Source organism: Dipodomys merriami, unplaced genomic scaffold, assembly GCF_024711535.1.
Source record: "Dipodomys merriami isolate MVZ:Mamm:240054 unplaced genomic scaffold, mDipMer1.0.p SCAF_19, whole genome shotgun sequence".
NCBI classification, from domain to species: Eukaryota; Metazoa; Chordata; class Mammalia; order Rodentia; family Heteromyidae; genus Dipodomys; species Dipodomys merriami.
In genome coordinates this window covers 10751980-10766181 of record NW_027203270.1, presented here as the reverse complement: position 1 = coordinate 10766181, position 14202 = coordinate 10751980, and the positions used below count along the sequence as shown (strand labels likewise).

The 14202-nt window shown below is 43.9% G+C and overlaps 1 protein-coding gene and 1 non-coding gene across 2 annotated transcripts; both read right to left on the bottom strand.

The window, feature by feature from the left end:
* Positions 1–85: 85 nt before the first annotated feature.
* Positions 86–14130, bottom strand: CUNH17orf75 (chromosome unknown C17orf75 homolog). The gene is made up of 10 exons (XM_070027229.1): positions 13946–14130; positions 13173–13241; positions 9516–9641; positions 7725–7868; positions 7441–7498; positions 4250–4369; positions 3764–3828; positions 3490–3626; positions 2011–2114; positions 86–455 (listed from the first exon to the last, which is right to left on the bottom strand). The coding sequence occupies exons 1-10, from the start codon at positions 14083–14085 to the stop codon at positions 240–242; spliced, it is 1179 nt and encodes a 392-aa protein (XP_069883330.1). The 5' UTR covers positions 14086–14130; the 3' UTR covers positions 86–239.
* Positions 1361–1496, bottom strand: LOC138831186 (small nucleolar RNA SNORA3/SNORA45 family). The gene has a single exon (XR_011373137.1). It is a non-coding gene; the product is annotated as a small nucleolar RNA SNORA3/SNORA45 family (small nucleolar RNA).
* Positions 14131–14202: the final 72 nt, after the last annotated feature.

The window sequence follows — 14202 nt, the reverse complement described above, 5'->3', positions numbered from 1 at the left end:
CCTGAAGTTTAGAATAGGTCCAGCAATGTACTTAAAATTCTACAACTCTAACACAGACCTATCTACAATTCAGTGAAGACATTCCTCAGATTGTTATGTTTAATTAAGTTAAATGGCAAAAGTGTAAAAAGAAAGAATTTGGTAGGTTTCAGATCACCTTAAACAGTAACTCTATGAACAATGACAACTGATGATTCAAACAAATATACAACTTCATGAAGAGTTATTTCAAAACATGATCAAAAACTTCGGGGAAGAGATTCTTTCATGAATTCTTCAAGGACAGCTACCACACTTTTAGCTTCAGGCATTTCTTCATGTTCTACTTTCACAATCTTCAAAAGGACATCTCCACTCCCACAGTTCTTCAGGAACATATAACATTTAAACAAAGCATAATGGTTCATTTCTGCCTGCCGTATAAACCTCTTCAAATTGTTTGTGTCTTGTATGGCCTAGAAACAGATTGCCTGGTTAAATAAGTGTTTAGTGAAATAATGAAAAAAAAAAAATAACCTCCTATCTAGTTGAGAACATGCTGTGAGATGTTAGCTTTTTAAATATTTCTATCATATTGAATTGAAACCCCTCTGTACAACTACTTGAAGATACATTTAAAAATTAAAGAACAAAAAGAATAAACTACTAAGAATAAATATTTCCATCTTTTTTATTGCTAATATGCCTTGGCCTTGGTGGAATAAAAGTTTTACTTAAATTTATTGAAATTAAAAATGTAGATGGGGGGCTGGGAAGGTGGCTCAGTGGTAGAGCGCTTGCCTTGCATGTCTGAGGCCCTGGGTTCGATTCCTCAGCACCACATAAGCAAAAAGAAAAAAGCCGGAAGTGGCACTGTGGCTCAAGTGGTAGAATGCTAGCCTTGAGCTGAAGAGCTGAGGGACAGCTCCCAGGCCCAGAGCTCAGGCCCCACGACCGGACCCAAAAAAAAAAAAAAAAAAAATGTAGATGGGCACAGGTGGCTCAGTCTTGTGATTCTTGCTACTCAGGAGTCTGAGATCAGAGCATCAAGATTCAAAACCAGCCTGGGCAGTCTGTGAGACTCTTTATTTCCAATTAACCAACGAAAAACTTGAGGTGGAACTGTGGCTCAAGCGGTAAAGTGCTAAGCCCTGGGCAAAAAAAGTTCTGTAACAATGTCCAGTCCCAGTTCAAGCCCTGGACTGGCACCAAAAAAAAATTTTTTTTTTTTGCTAAGGTGAGGACCTATCCCTATTAGAATTCTGTATTTTTTAATTTTTTTTGTAAAAGATTTGAGTATGCCATAGTAAATACCAGATAGCAGCTCCCTAAGTGTAATGAGGAAAGGGGCCTGCTAACTAAAACTCTAGGATGCATAGAGGCATGTTTCTGATCTAGACACTAATGAGGGCACAGTCTATTCCCACCAGTGAGTCAAGACCAGCAGATTCTGTCTGAGAACTCTAGCACAACAGGCAGGATAAGGTCTGTGTCCAGGGTGTGACTCTAGTCTCAGCCTGAATTACTTGCCTGTGCTTGGTTTTTTGGTTTTTTGGGGGTCTGGTCGTGGGGCCTGAACTCTGGGCCTGGGTGCTGTCCCTCAGCTCTTCAGCTCAAGGCTAGTGCTCTACCACTTGAGCCACAGCACCACTTCCGGCTTTTTTCTTTTAGGTTATGTGGTGCTGAGGAACTGAACCCAGGGCCTCATGCATGCAAGGCAAGCGCTCTACCACTGAGCCACCTTCCCAGCCCTTGCTTGTGCTTTGTAACTGAGGTACAACATAAATTTAAAGCTTGAGGTCCCTTAAATATAAACAACCATTCAACTCAATTTATTGGAAATGAAACTATTTACATATAGAAGCTACTGAAAAATGAAGATAAATACCTTCTTATGATTCATATTTTAGAGATGGCCCATTTAATAATGAATAAAACAGCTGGAAAGCATATTTGTTATTCTATCACTAGTACAGATTAAAATTGTATGTGGCCCTTGACATACAGCCAATTAGCCAATAAACTAATTACCTTTAGCTTAAAGTTCTCCAGTACTTGTCTGAAGAGAAAAGGGTTGCCCCCTTCAGTGCCATTTAAAAAAGCTTGCATCCAGTCCTCACAAAACCGGTTGCTTCCTATAAAATATTTTGGAGAAATAAAAGAAAATGAAACCCTACAAAGCACAAGGTATTTAAAAAACACAACTGCTTAAGACTTGTGGTCTAAAAAAAGAGTGTATCTTACCACATGGCTAAGAAATACCAGAGTAAGCATGGTGCCACTGGCTCATGCCTATAATCCTAGCTACTCAGGAGATCTGAGGATTGCAGTTCCAGCCTGGGCAGGAATGTTTGTGAGACTCTTAATCATCACAATCAACTTCCAAAAAACCAGAAATGAAGCTGTGGTTCAAATGGTAGAGGGCTAGCCTTGAGCACAAAAACTAAGGGACAGTGCTCAGACCCTGAATTTAAGACCCAGGACGATCACAAAAGGAAAAAAATACCACAGTGGTCCACACTCCCCATAGGTCTGTCCTTAGTCACATCTCCCATATATTTTGTTAACCTTCTGCTGCCTAACTTAGTATTGGTAAGCTTTACCAGTATTATTCCACACATGTTAAAGCCTTTATGTATTTTTCTTTAATGGCTGATCTACTAGATAATATGTTTTTTTTTTTTTTTTTTTTTTTTTTGTCGGTCGTGGGGCTTGAACTCTGGGCCTGGGCGCTGTCCTTCAGCTCTTCAGCTCAAGGCGAGCGCTCTACCACTTGAGCTACAGCGCCACTTCCGGTTTTCTGGTGGTTTATTGGAGATAGGAGTCTCATGGTCTCTCCTGCCCGGGCTGGCTTTGAACCGCGATCCTCAGATCTCAGCCTCCTGAGTAGCTAGGATTACAGGCGAGAGCCACCAGCGCCCGGCTAGATAATATGTTTGAGAGCTATACTAACACAGTTGTAACTGCTCCCTTGCATGAATTAGCAATTTGTCAGTTTTCTGTAGGTAAACATTTAAGTTGCTTCCAATTCTTTGTTTTTTTTTCCAGATAATGCCTTTATGAGCATTTTTTTGTCTCCTTGTATGCAACCATGACTTTCTTTTTTTTTCTTTTTTTGTGTGATGGTACTGGGGCTTGACCCAGGGCCTTTGCTCTTTCTTGGCTTTGTTTTTTTTTTTTTTTTTTTGCTCAAGGCTAATATTCTACCACTTGAGCCACAACTCTACTTCTGCCTTTTTCTGGTTAGAGATAAAGGTCACATGGACTTTCTTGCCCAGACTGGCTTCAAATGTTGAATCTCGATCTTCGGAACTTAGGGTCCTGACTAGCTAGGATGTACAGGTGTGAGCCACCACTGTCTAGCCTATGTGTTTCTTTATATGCCTAAGAGTGGGACCCTAGGCCTCTCTTGATTTCCATGCACATGAACAAACTGCAAGAGGATATGTAGGTATTATGTGTTCAAAGTACAAAGACAAGACTCACAAGAGGTCCAGGAAGTCCACTCACCTGCATTGTGGAACTGAGGTTGGGAGCCGCTGCAGTCTATGAGCACAGACTTGTGCTGCTCCTCCGTCATGGCCATACACAATGATGTCATAGTGCCTTCATGAATGAGTCCTTCGAGACTGGCCACACTCAGAAACCTGCCACACAGAGCAAGTCCTTTTCCACAAACATATTGTAGAATGGGAGGAAGAAAGAAAGTTCATCCTGCACTGCAGGGTTAAAAACTTAATCAGGCTAGCTGTAGAAAAGCTTGTTGCTGCACAATCTTCATTACCTGTTAATGTCCCTCTTTGTTTTGTCATCTGATTCTTTAACCTCAACAGGAGTATAACTCAAAGCCTATAAGAGAAAAATAAAACATGATTGATACATACTTCTCATCTTTCCATGAGCATCCACTTAGGATTAAACTCTACCTTTTTGCCTATGAGTTCTCCAGAGCTATGTTCAAGAATGCTTGTTGACATTTTAAATAGGTAAGACCATTTTGGTGTTTTGTGTTTTTTTTCTCAAAATGTTTTGGAAATTATACATCTCTGAGATTATTTCAACTAGTAATTATTTTAAAACATTTTATCTGATTAGGAAACCTCCATTAGCATTTGCCATTCAATTCTACTTACTATTAAGATCTGAGTAAATAGTGTGGTCTATCTTGACAGCAAGCATAACTTAAATGAATGTTCAGAGAAAAATGAATACAAACTCTGCCAAAGTGCTTCACCATTAAGAGACTACTCTTTGTTTGGGTGACACTTACAGCATGCAGCAGGAAGGTAAGTTTCTCCTGAAAGAGAAGAACCACCCTTTGAATTGGGCATACAACATCTTCAAACCAGCTGTTCAGATAGGACTTTACTTGGTTCTCCAGGCCACTTTCCTACATCAAGAGAGAATGTCATTTGCTTTAAGACCATATAAACCTTAGTGGACACCATATTCTTAACTGTAGCCTTGGTGTTAAAATCAATTGCGACAGATATCTTTCCCTTTCACTCTCATCTCCCCAGTACCTGGCAGTGTGTCTGAAATACACAGAACTCAAGCTTATTGACTACAGAACAATTGAAGAAATGCAGAGAATTTGGTGTTATTGGTGTTTGAACTCAAGGTCTCCTGTTAGGGAGGTCCTCTTATCATTTGAGCCACTCCCCAAAGAAATGCAGAAAATCTGTACTGAAAATGAAAAGAAGGAAGGATACAAATGACTCATCAAAGTATTGAGGCTGCCAGGCAGGTATGACACCTGTAATCCTAGCTACTCAGGAGGCTGAGATTTGAGGATTACAGTTCAAAGCCAGCCCAAGCGGAAAAGGCTGAGAGACTCTAATCTCCAATAAACCACTCAGAAAACGAGAAGTGGCACTTTGGCTAAAGAGGTAGAACATTCACCTTGAGCTGAAGAGCTAAGGGACACTACCCAGGCCCAGAGTGCAAGCCTCATGACCGAACAAAAAAAAAACTATTGAGGCTGAATCCAACTGTCACGTTCCCCCAAGGGCTTTTTAGGGTGTGTGGCTCTAGGGACCAGTTTTGCACAAGAAGACCTCTTAACAGGGAGAGTAGTACCTCCACACTGTAATCCTGTAATCTTCACCATTTTTTTTGGGGGGGGGGGCCCGGTTGTGGGGCCTGAACTCAGGGCCTGGGCGCTGTCCCTCAGCTCTTCAGCTCAAGGCTAACCCTCTACCACTTGAACCACAGCACCACTTCTGGCTTTTTTCTTATGTGGTGCTGAGGAATCGAACCCACGGCCTTATGTATGCAAGGCAAGTGCTCTACCACTGAACCACCTGCCCAGTCCCACTGGCTCACTCTTGACTTCATCCTTTTCCTTCCTTCATTATCTTGTTTGTGACAAGGGAAAAGAACCATTACCACATGTAATTTATAAGAGTCATAACTTGTAACAACGTGCACAGTGAAAGCAATTTTTAAAAGGTCTGGATAATTTAATCAATATGGCTATATCTAATTCATAAAGGACTGATGAATAAAAATGGGACACTTCTTCAATCTTTGATAAGTTCAAGGGCAGTTATAATGTTACACAGCATATATCTGGTGCCAGCGACTGTGTGGACCATTAATTCTAACCGAAGTACAAATGTGATGTGCCTATAAATAAGAAAAGGGGCCGGGTGCCGGTGGCTCACGCCTGTAATCCTAGCTACTCAGGAGGCTGAGATCTGAGGATCACAGTGTGAGGCCAGCCCTGACAGGAAAGTCCATGAGACTTACCTCTAATTAAGCACCAAAAGGCCAGAAGTAGAACTGTGGATCAAGTGGTAGATCACCGCTTTGAGTGGATAAAGCTAAGGAACTGTGCCCAGACCCTGAGCTCAAGCCCCAGTACAGGTACACAACAAAAACAAAAAAATCCTACAGTCTACCTGGATGCCACTGGCTCACACCTACAATCCCAGTTACTCAAGAAACTAAGACCTTGGTGAAGGAAATGCAAATAAAGACAACCCTGAGATACCACCTTACCCCAGTCAGAATGTCCCACATCCACAAATCAGCCAACGACAAATGCTGGAGGGGATGTGGAGAACGAGGAACGCTATTACACTGCTGGTGAGAATGTACACTCATATAACCACTTTGGAAAGCAGTCTGGAGGGTCCTTAGAAAGCTAAAGATTGACCTCCTTTACGACCCAGTCATACCACTTCTAGGCATCTACCCTGAACAACAGGAACCAATATACAAGGACACATGCACCTCCATGTTTATTGCAGCACTGTTCGCAATAGCTAGGATATGGAAACAACCTAGATGCCCCACCACAGATGAATGGATCCAAAAATTGTGGTATCTATACACAATGGAATATTATGCAGCCATTAGAAATGACAAAATAATGGCATTTGTAGGGAAATGGATGGAGCTAGAAGGAATCATGTTGAGCGAGGTAAGCCAAGAACGAAGAGACAAACAGTACATGGTCTCCCTGATAAGTGGATGATAAATCCAAAATGTTAGGTGATATGACAAAACTAACAGGACTTAAGAAACAAAGAACTCCCACTCATCTGGTTGAACCACTACCAAATATCCCCATGCTGCTGATCACATATATGGTATATGACATGTGAGTACCGTTATATATTACAGACTGTGATAGACAATTTGCTCCAGGAAAGTTAGAATGAACTTGTGACTTTAAATGAGCATCATTATTCCACAATACTGTGAATTACCGGAAATTAAGTAATCACTTAATCACAATCAAAAAAAAAAAAAAAAGAACCTTGGGGAAGGGAGGGAGGGAGGGGATGGTAGGGGGAAAACAATGGAGGGGGTAACAATGTTCAAGAGGAAGTGTACTCATTACCTCACTCATGTAACTGTAACCCTCTGTATAGTATCTTTACAATAAAAAAACTAAAAAAAAAAAAAAAAAAGTAAGACCTTAGAACCACAGTTCAAAGCTAGCCTGGGAGGGGCTGGGAAGGTGGCTCAGTGGTAGAGCACTTGCCTTGCATGTCAGAGGCCCTGGGTTCGATTCCTCAGCACCACATAAGCAAAAAGAAAAAAGCCGGAAGTGGCGCTGTGGCTCAAGTGGTAGAGCGCTGGCCTTGAGCTGAAGAGCTGAGGGACAGCGCCCAGGCCCAGAGTTCAGGCCCCACGACCAGACCAAAAAAAAAAAAAAAGCTAGCCTGGGAGACAATTCCAAGAGTCCATCTCCAAAATAACCAAAAAAAAGTTGAGCTAAAGGCATGAATCAAGTAGTAGAGTTCAAACTGCAGTACCATTAAAAAAAACAAAACAAACAAACAAACAAAAAAAAAAAAACACCACACACAAGAAAACCCCAGCACCAGTCTGCTAACCCACAAGGGAAATTTTTAGAATTTAGCCAAGTTTGTGGCTACCTATTTGACTTGATAATTATTGCAAGGTAACAGCAGTTCAGTCTTATGAAACTTAAGTCAGTCATCTTACCTCACAATTCATGTTAATTTTCAGCCCTTGAATGTACTTGTCCAATTCAAGCCTGAACGTGTGTTCTTAAGGAAGTAATAAAGGATGAATAATCAAGTCAGTGTTTTATCTCTTTAACAGGAAATATAGGGTCTTCCAAATAATGCAAACTGTAAATTAAAAGTAGCCAAGGTAAATGCCATATGAAGACACAAAATTCAAACCCACCTTTAAAGGTAGAGACACACAGGGAGAGTGTTAGAGATACTCCCCCCTGACGCCCTCAAAGACCAATGAAAGGATATAGCTCGAGGCCCTTTTCAGACCCTCCTAAAAAACAGACCACATATTCTGAAGGGTTATGTTCAGAGCCCATTGTTGCTGTTTCAGGAAGCAATTTTTCTTGTTGGAAAAGGCAGTAATAACAACCAACTCGGTAACCCGGACTTCTAGAAAAGAAACAGTAAAGTGAAAGTAAACTGAGATGTTTTGAGCACTAAAGCATTTCATTGTGCCCTGCTCTGGGCCCTGGTAGTCTTGATCTGGCAAAACTTTGGAATAAACTATTTAAGATCTTCTCAGACTTCTGATCAACTTACTCCTCACAGCAAAGAGACATGGAGACACACCCTGGGGGGGAGGGGTGGTAATTAAAGCAGCCTCTAACAGAGGTGAACTTTTGAATTGTCCTGCTTATATGTGAAAAGATGCAAGTTTCCCTCTTGACCAGAGTAAGTACACGTTTTCCCTTCTTCCTAAACCCTCATAAAGCATGGATGCTGCAGGGAGATGTGCCAGGCTTATTCTGTGACCTTATCATCGTGCCACAGCCTAATAATCTTCAGACCTTAATGCCTACTTCAACTTCATGGTCTGAAGTGCACTACAATAGAAGTGTAACAGGAAGATGGGTGGACTTGAACTAAAGATACCCATGTTTAAGCCTGAACATCATCAAGGTAACAAGTCCTATGCTAGGGACTGGTGGCTCATGTCCCTAGCTCAGATCTGAGGATCGTGGCTCAAAGTCAGCTGGGGGAGGAAAATCCATGAGACTTAAGAAAACCAGAAGTAGTGCTGTGACTCAAAGTGGTAGAACACTAGCCTTGAGCTCAAGAGCTCAGGGACAGCACCCAGGGTTCAAGCCCCATGACTGACCAAAAAAAAAAAAAAGTAACAAGCTCTTTGACTTTGGGCATCCCATTTAATTTCTTTTTTTTTTGGCTAGTCCTGGGGCTTGAATTCAGGACCTGGGTGCTGTCCCTGAACTTCTTTTGCTCAAGGCTAGCACTCTACCACTTGAACCACAGCACCTCTACCAGCCTTTTCTGTTTATATGGTACTGAGGAATCAAACCCAGGACTTCATGCATGCTAGGCAAGCATTCTACCACTAAGCCACATTTCCAGCCTCCATTTAACTTCTTTGAGTTGATTTCCTCATTTTAAAATGGAAATAAGAAAATTAGTCTATCTCACCTTTATAAGAATTTCATAAAAGCTTATGAAAGCACTTTTCTAACTATATAAACTATATGATTTTAGTTTAGATAATTACTTTTTTTTTCAGGGGGCAGGGGGATAAAAGTCTAGTGCTGGGGATCAAACTCTCAGGCCCTTTCTATGCTAGGCAAGTGCTATACCACTGAACCCTTAACTCTTTTCTCCTAAGAACAAAATTAACCCACATGTCGGTGGTCTTTACCATTCACTTGCCATTCTTTTTTTTTTTTTTTGGGTCCAGTTGTGGGGCCTGAACTCTGGGCCTGGGCGCTGTCCCTCAGCTCTTCAGCTCAAGGCTAGCGCTCTACCACTTGAGCCACAGCGCCATTTCCGGCTTTTTTCTTTTTGCTTATGTGGTGCTGAGGAATCGAACCCAGGGCCTCAGGCATGCAAGGCAAGCGCTCTACCACTGAGCCACCTTCCCAGCCCCTCATTTGCCATTCTTTACCACAAATGTTTCTGTGTGAAGCCTGGTGCTTCAGCTGCTGAAAAACAAAAATGAACTCTGCAGGCCTAGATCTTTTAGAGTTTCTTATCAGTTCTCATGTTTAGCTCAGAAACAAAAACTCAAGACACAGCACATTTAACACTTACCTCAGCTCCACGGATGCAACATTACCCAGCCCTTCAAAGACTGCTCCTTTCGAAAGACGCTTAGCAATGAAACTGCGTAGCTCTGGCTCCACTTCAGATGGCAGATTAGTATCCACCAAGGAGAGGCTTGACAATGAAAGACACACATTCTTTACCAGTGGATAAGTGCATTCACACCCGTAAGTTAGACAGAATGGTATCATCAATGGCAGCATTTCCCTTAAGGACTTAAGAAAGATGGCTGCCTGTTGGTGAGTGCTATAATTTAGATGTACAATATTCTTTGTTTTGGGTCCGGTCGTGGGGCCTGAACTCTGGGCCTGGGCCACACCGCCACTTCTGGCTTTTTTCTTTTTGCTTATGTGGTGCTGAGGAATCGAACCCAGGGCCTCAGGCATGCAAGGCAAGCGCTCTACCACTGAGCCACCTTCCCAGCCCCATGGATGTACAATATTCTTTAAAGGCCCATGTACTGAAAGCTTTTTTGGGGGGGAGGAGGAGGGCAGGCTGGGGTATTCGTTGTAGGGCTTGAACTCAGGGCCTGTGCACCATCTTTGAGCTCTTTTGCTCAAGGCTAGCACTCTACCACTTTCAGCCACAGCTCTACTTTTAGTTTTCTGATGGTTAATTGGAGATTGGAGTTGAGTCTTATAAACTTTCCTGTGTGGGCTGACTTCCAACCTCAATCTCAGATCTCATCCTCTTGAGTAGCTAGAATTACTGGTGTAAGCCACCAACACCTGGCTGAAAGCTTTGACTTTTGACCCTAACTCATGGTGTTATTGTCAGCTGGTGAGTTCTATAGGAGGTGGGGCCTTTTGGGAGGAAGTTAAGTCATTGGAGGTACTAGATATGATATTGGGACCCTGGTTTCCTCCTTCCTCTTTCACTTCCTAGCTACCATAAGATAAATGGGCTCCCTTGCCACATGCTCCCGCCATGAGATATGTGGCCACGGGCGTAAAGGCAACAGGAACCATGGACTAAAACCTCCTAAGCTGTAAGCTCATTTGCATTAGCTCAGTTGGGGACACAGCTCAGTGGTAGAGGGCTTGCCTAGCATTCTCAAGACCCTGGGTCCCATACTCAGAATGGAAAAAATTAAGGACTACCTGAGATATTTTGTCCCAGCAATGGAAAGCTAACAAAGTAGTACCTCTAGTTATATATATTACCAAGTATGACCTACCTTACCAAAAGATACTCCTATCTTTCCACCTTATTCTCTCCAGTATTAGAGTTGCACTGGCCATTTTTCATTGTATAATCATCCCCTTGCACTCACTCTTGTTTTGCTTTCTTTTGGCTTCACTGAGGAATAACTGTCATATAGAAAGTGAGTACTGCACACAAGCTCCTTTAACTGCTTTGCTGTTTCTATCTCACTGCATTTGCTTAGCAAAACCAGTTTTGCTTTCCATTTACCCTGCACCAGTACCTATGCACATAAAATGTGGTTGGATGAAACCCTACACACCTGTTGCTGAGCCTCCTGTTTAGTTAATGATCTAAGTGATCTAGCCTCAGGTTGGTCCTATTTACTTACTAGTTATCAGTATATTTTCTCACTGATTCTCATACATCTTTATTTCCTGTCTCCTTCCTCAACCTTCCAACTACTTCCTATCCATGAATAAACACCTAGTGTTTATAAATTAAAGATGCCAGTGTCTCATGCCTATAAACCTAGCTGTTCGGGAGGCTGAGATCTGAGGATTACTAGCCCAGGCAACAAAGTCTGTAACACTCTTTTCTCCAAGTAGCTACCAAAAAAAAAAAACTGCAAGCGGAGCTGTGGCTTAAGTGGTAGAGTGTTAGCCTTGAGCACAAAAACTCAGGGACAGTGCCCAGGCCCTGAGTTCAAGCCTCAGAACTGAGACTAAAAAATAAAAATAATTTCATTTCTACTCACAGTGGCACATGCATGTAATCCCAGTACTTGGAAGGCTGAAATAGGAGGATTAAGAGTTTGAGACCGGGGCTGGGGAGGTGGCTCAGTGGTAGAGTGCTTGCCTTGCATGCATGAGGCCCTGGGTTTGATTCCCCAGCACCACATAAGCAAAAAGAAAAAAGCCAGAGGTGGCGCTGTGGCTCAAGTGGTAGAGCACTAGCCTTGAGCTAAAAGAGCTGAGGGACAGTGCCCAGGCCCAGAGTTCAGGCACCACGACCGGACCCCCCCCCCCAAAAAAAAAGAGTTTGAGACCCATAGTTTGGGCCCAAGAGTTTGGGCCCATAGAAAGTTCCTGGCCAGCCTGTACTACCTAGCAAGATCTTGTCTCAGAATCAATTAGTGAGGTGCTGGTGCCTCATGCTTATAATCTTAGCAACTCAGAAGGCTGAGACCTAGAAGACTGTGGTTTAAAGAATATTCAAAGGAGGGCTGGGAATGTGGCTTAGTGTTAGAGTACTTGCCTAGCATGCATGAAGTCCTGGATTTGATTCCTCAGTACCACATAAACAGAAAAAGCTGGAAGTGGTGCTGTGGCTCAACTGGTGGAGCACTAGCCTTGAGCACAAAGAGGCTCAGGGACAGCACCCAGGCCCTGAGTTAAAGCCCCAGGACCGGCAAAAAAATAAAAATAAAAAATATTCATAGAAGAAAATGTACCCGCGGGCTGGGAAGGTGGCTCAGTGGTAGAGCACTTGCCTAGCATGCATGAGGCCCTGGGTTTGATACCTCAGCACCACATAAGCAAAAAGAAAAAAGCCGGAAGTGGCACTGTGGTTCAAGTGGTAGAGCGCTAGCCTTGAGCTGAAGAGCTGAGGGACACCGCCCAGGCCCAGAGTTCAGGCCCCACGACCAGACCCCCCCCCCAAAAAAAAGAAAGAAAATGTACCTTAGCACAAATAACATATGCTAATTTATAAGATTAAAACATTCAAAGGAAACAATTCAAATTTATATCTTTAATGGGTCCTGGTGGCTCATACCTGTAATCCTAGCTACTCAGAAGGCTAACATCTGAGGATTGTGGTTCAAAGCCAGCCCAGGCAGGAAAGTCTGTGACTCTTAACTCCAATAAACTACTCAGAAAAAGCTGGAAGCAGTACTGTGGCTTAAGTGGTAGAGCACTAGCCTTGACTACAAAGAGGCTGAGAGACAGCACCCAAGCCCTAAGTTCAAGCCCCAGGACACACACACACACACACAAACACACACACGACACACGACACACGTATGTATTTATATATACTTTTATAAGTGCTGGTACTGGAGCTTGCACTCCTGGCTAACACTCTACCATTTGAACTACACCTCTACTTCTGGCTTTTTGATAGTTAATTGGAGCTAAGAGTCTTTGTCTGCCCAGGCTAGCTCTAAATTGAGATCCTCAGGCCTCATCCTCCTGAGTAGTTGGGAGGGATTACAGATGTGAGCCATCAGTGCTCCACTTAACTTGAAATCTTTATAGTGTGATACTGGATATTTTACTGCAATTCCAACCGAGAAACTCAAGTCATACAGGACTGTCTGTATTTGGATCTGTCTCAACTTGAAAGAATAGAGGCAATGAGGAAATCAAGAGAGCTTCCTAGGGGATAGACTGTGGGTTATGGATAGCTCAGGGGAAACTGTACTCACTGACATCTACAGGCCAGAAAAGCACAGAAAGAAGATAAAAGTACAGGTCTGGGTTATGGTTAAGCTGTTTTTACCTGAAATCATCACCAGAGGGAGTTTCTGAATTTGTGCCATCATCACTGTCTGCTCGTTGCTGTGCCAATCTGCAAGCCACAAAAACAATAGTGCTATCAATTATGGGTTCTTAATCACGCAGCGTATAGGAGCCTTGGCAAGCTGGGGAAGGGCAAGGAGTCCCCTCAACTGCAAAGTGAGATTATATAGGTTATCTATCCCTTACCCTCATGATAGGTAAACAAATAGAGCCGTGCAGACAAGAGCTCCCCTTCTCCCTCCAAATTACCTAAGGGGTGGAGGGGAAAGGCTTAATATCCAGAAGATTCATGGAAACTCTTAAAAAACAACAAACCACCAAAACAATAACAAAAAACAGACCTCAGAAGGCCAGGAGAGCCCCCCTTATAATTCTGGCCTCTCCCAGCCAAGAGGGGGGAAAAAAAAGGCAGCGAGCACAGAGGGGATCAGAAGGTGTCAGTGAGTGGCGGAAATGTGGGAAAGAGATGAATGATCGGAGGCATAGGACACAACTGAAACTGTGTTCGAGAACCCCGCACATCCCACGGCAGGGACTGAGGGGACCTGGGGGCCGGGGTATGCAGAGGCTTGAGTGAGCCGATCTTAGAACTCCACGGGAGGAGCTGGGAGGAAGAGTGTGGTCGGAAGGGCCCTCCGGGGCCAGAGACCTTGGCTGGGAGAGAAGGTGGCCTCTGGGAGCTGCCAGGCCCCGGCGCCCGGGTGGGGTGCAGGACCGGGCGGCGGGCCCACGGGGACGGCCGGGCGCCGGCACCTGCTTCCGCGGCAGCTGTAGAGGCCGTAGTGGCTGCTGGGCGGCGGCTCGGGTCTGCGCTCCTCGGCGAGGCAGCCCTCCTCGCTGCTCTCCAGTTCCTTCTCCTCCCCGTCCAGCGACTCCTGCAAAGACGGGAGCATCGCGCCGGCCTCCGAGCGACCCGGTGTCTCCGCTAAACCGCTCCCCCGCCGCCACCGGACAGTCCTCGGTGTGCCGTCTCGTCCGGATCCCCGCCCTCGCACACCTGCGTTCCGCTG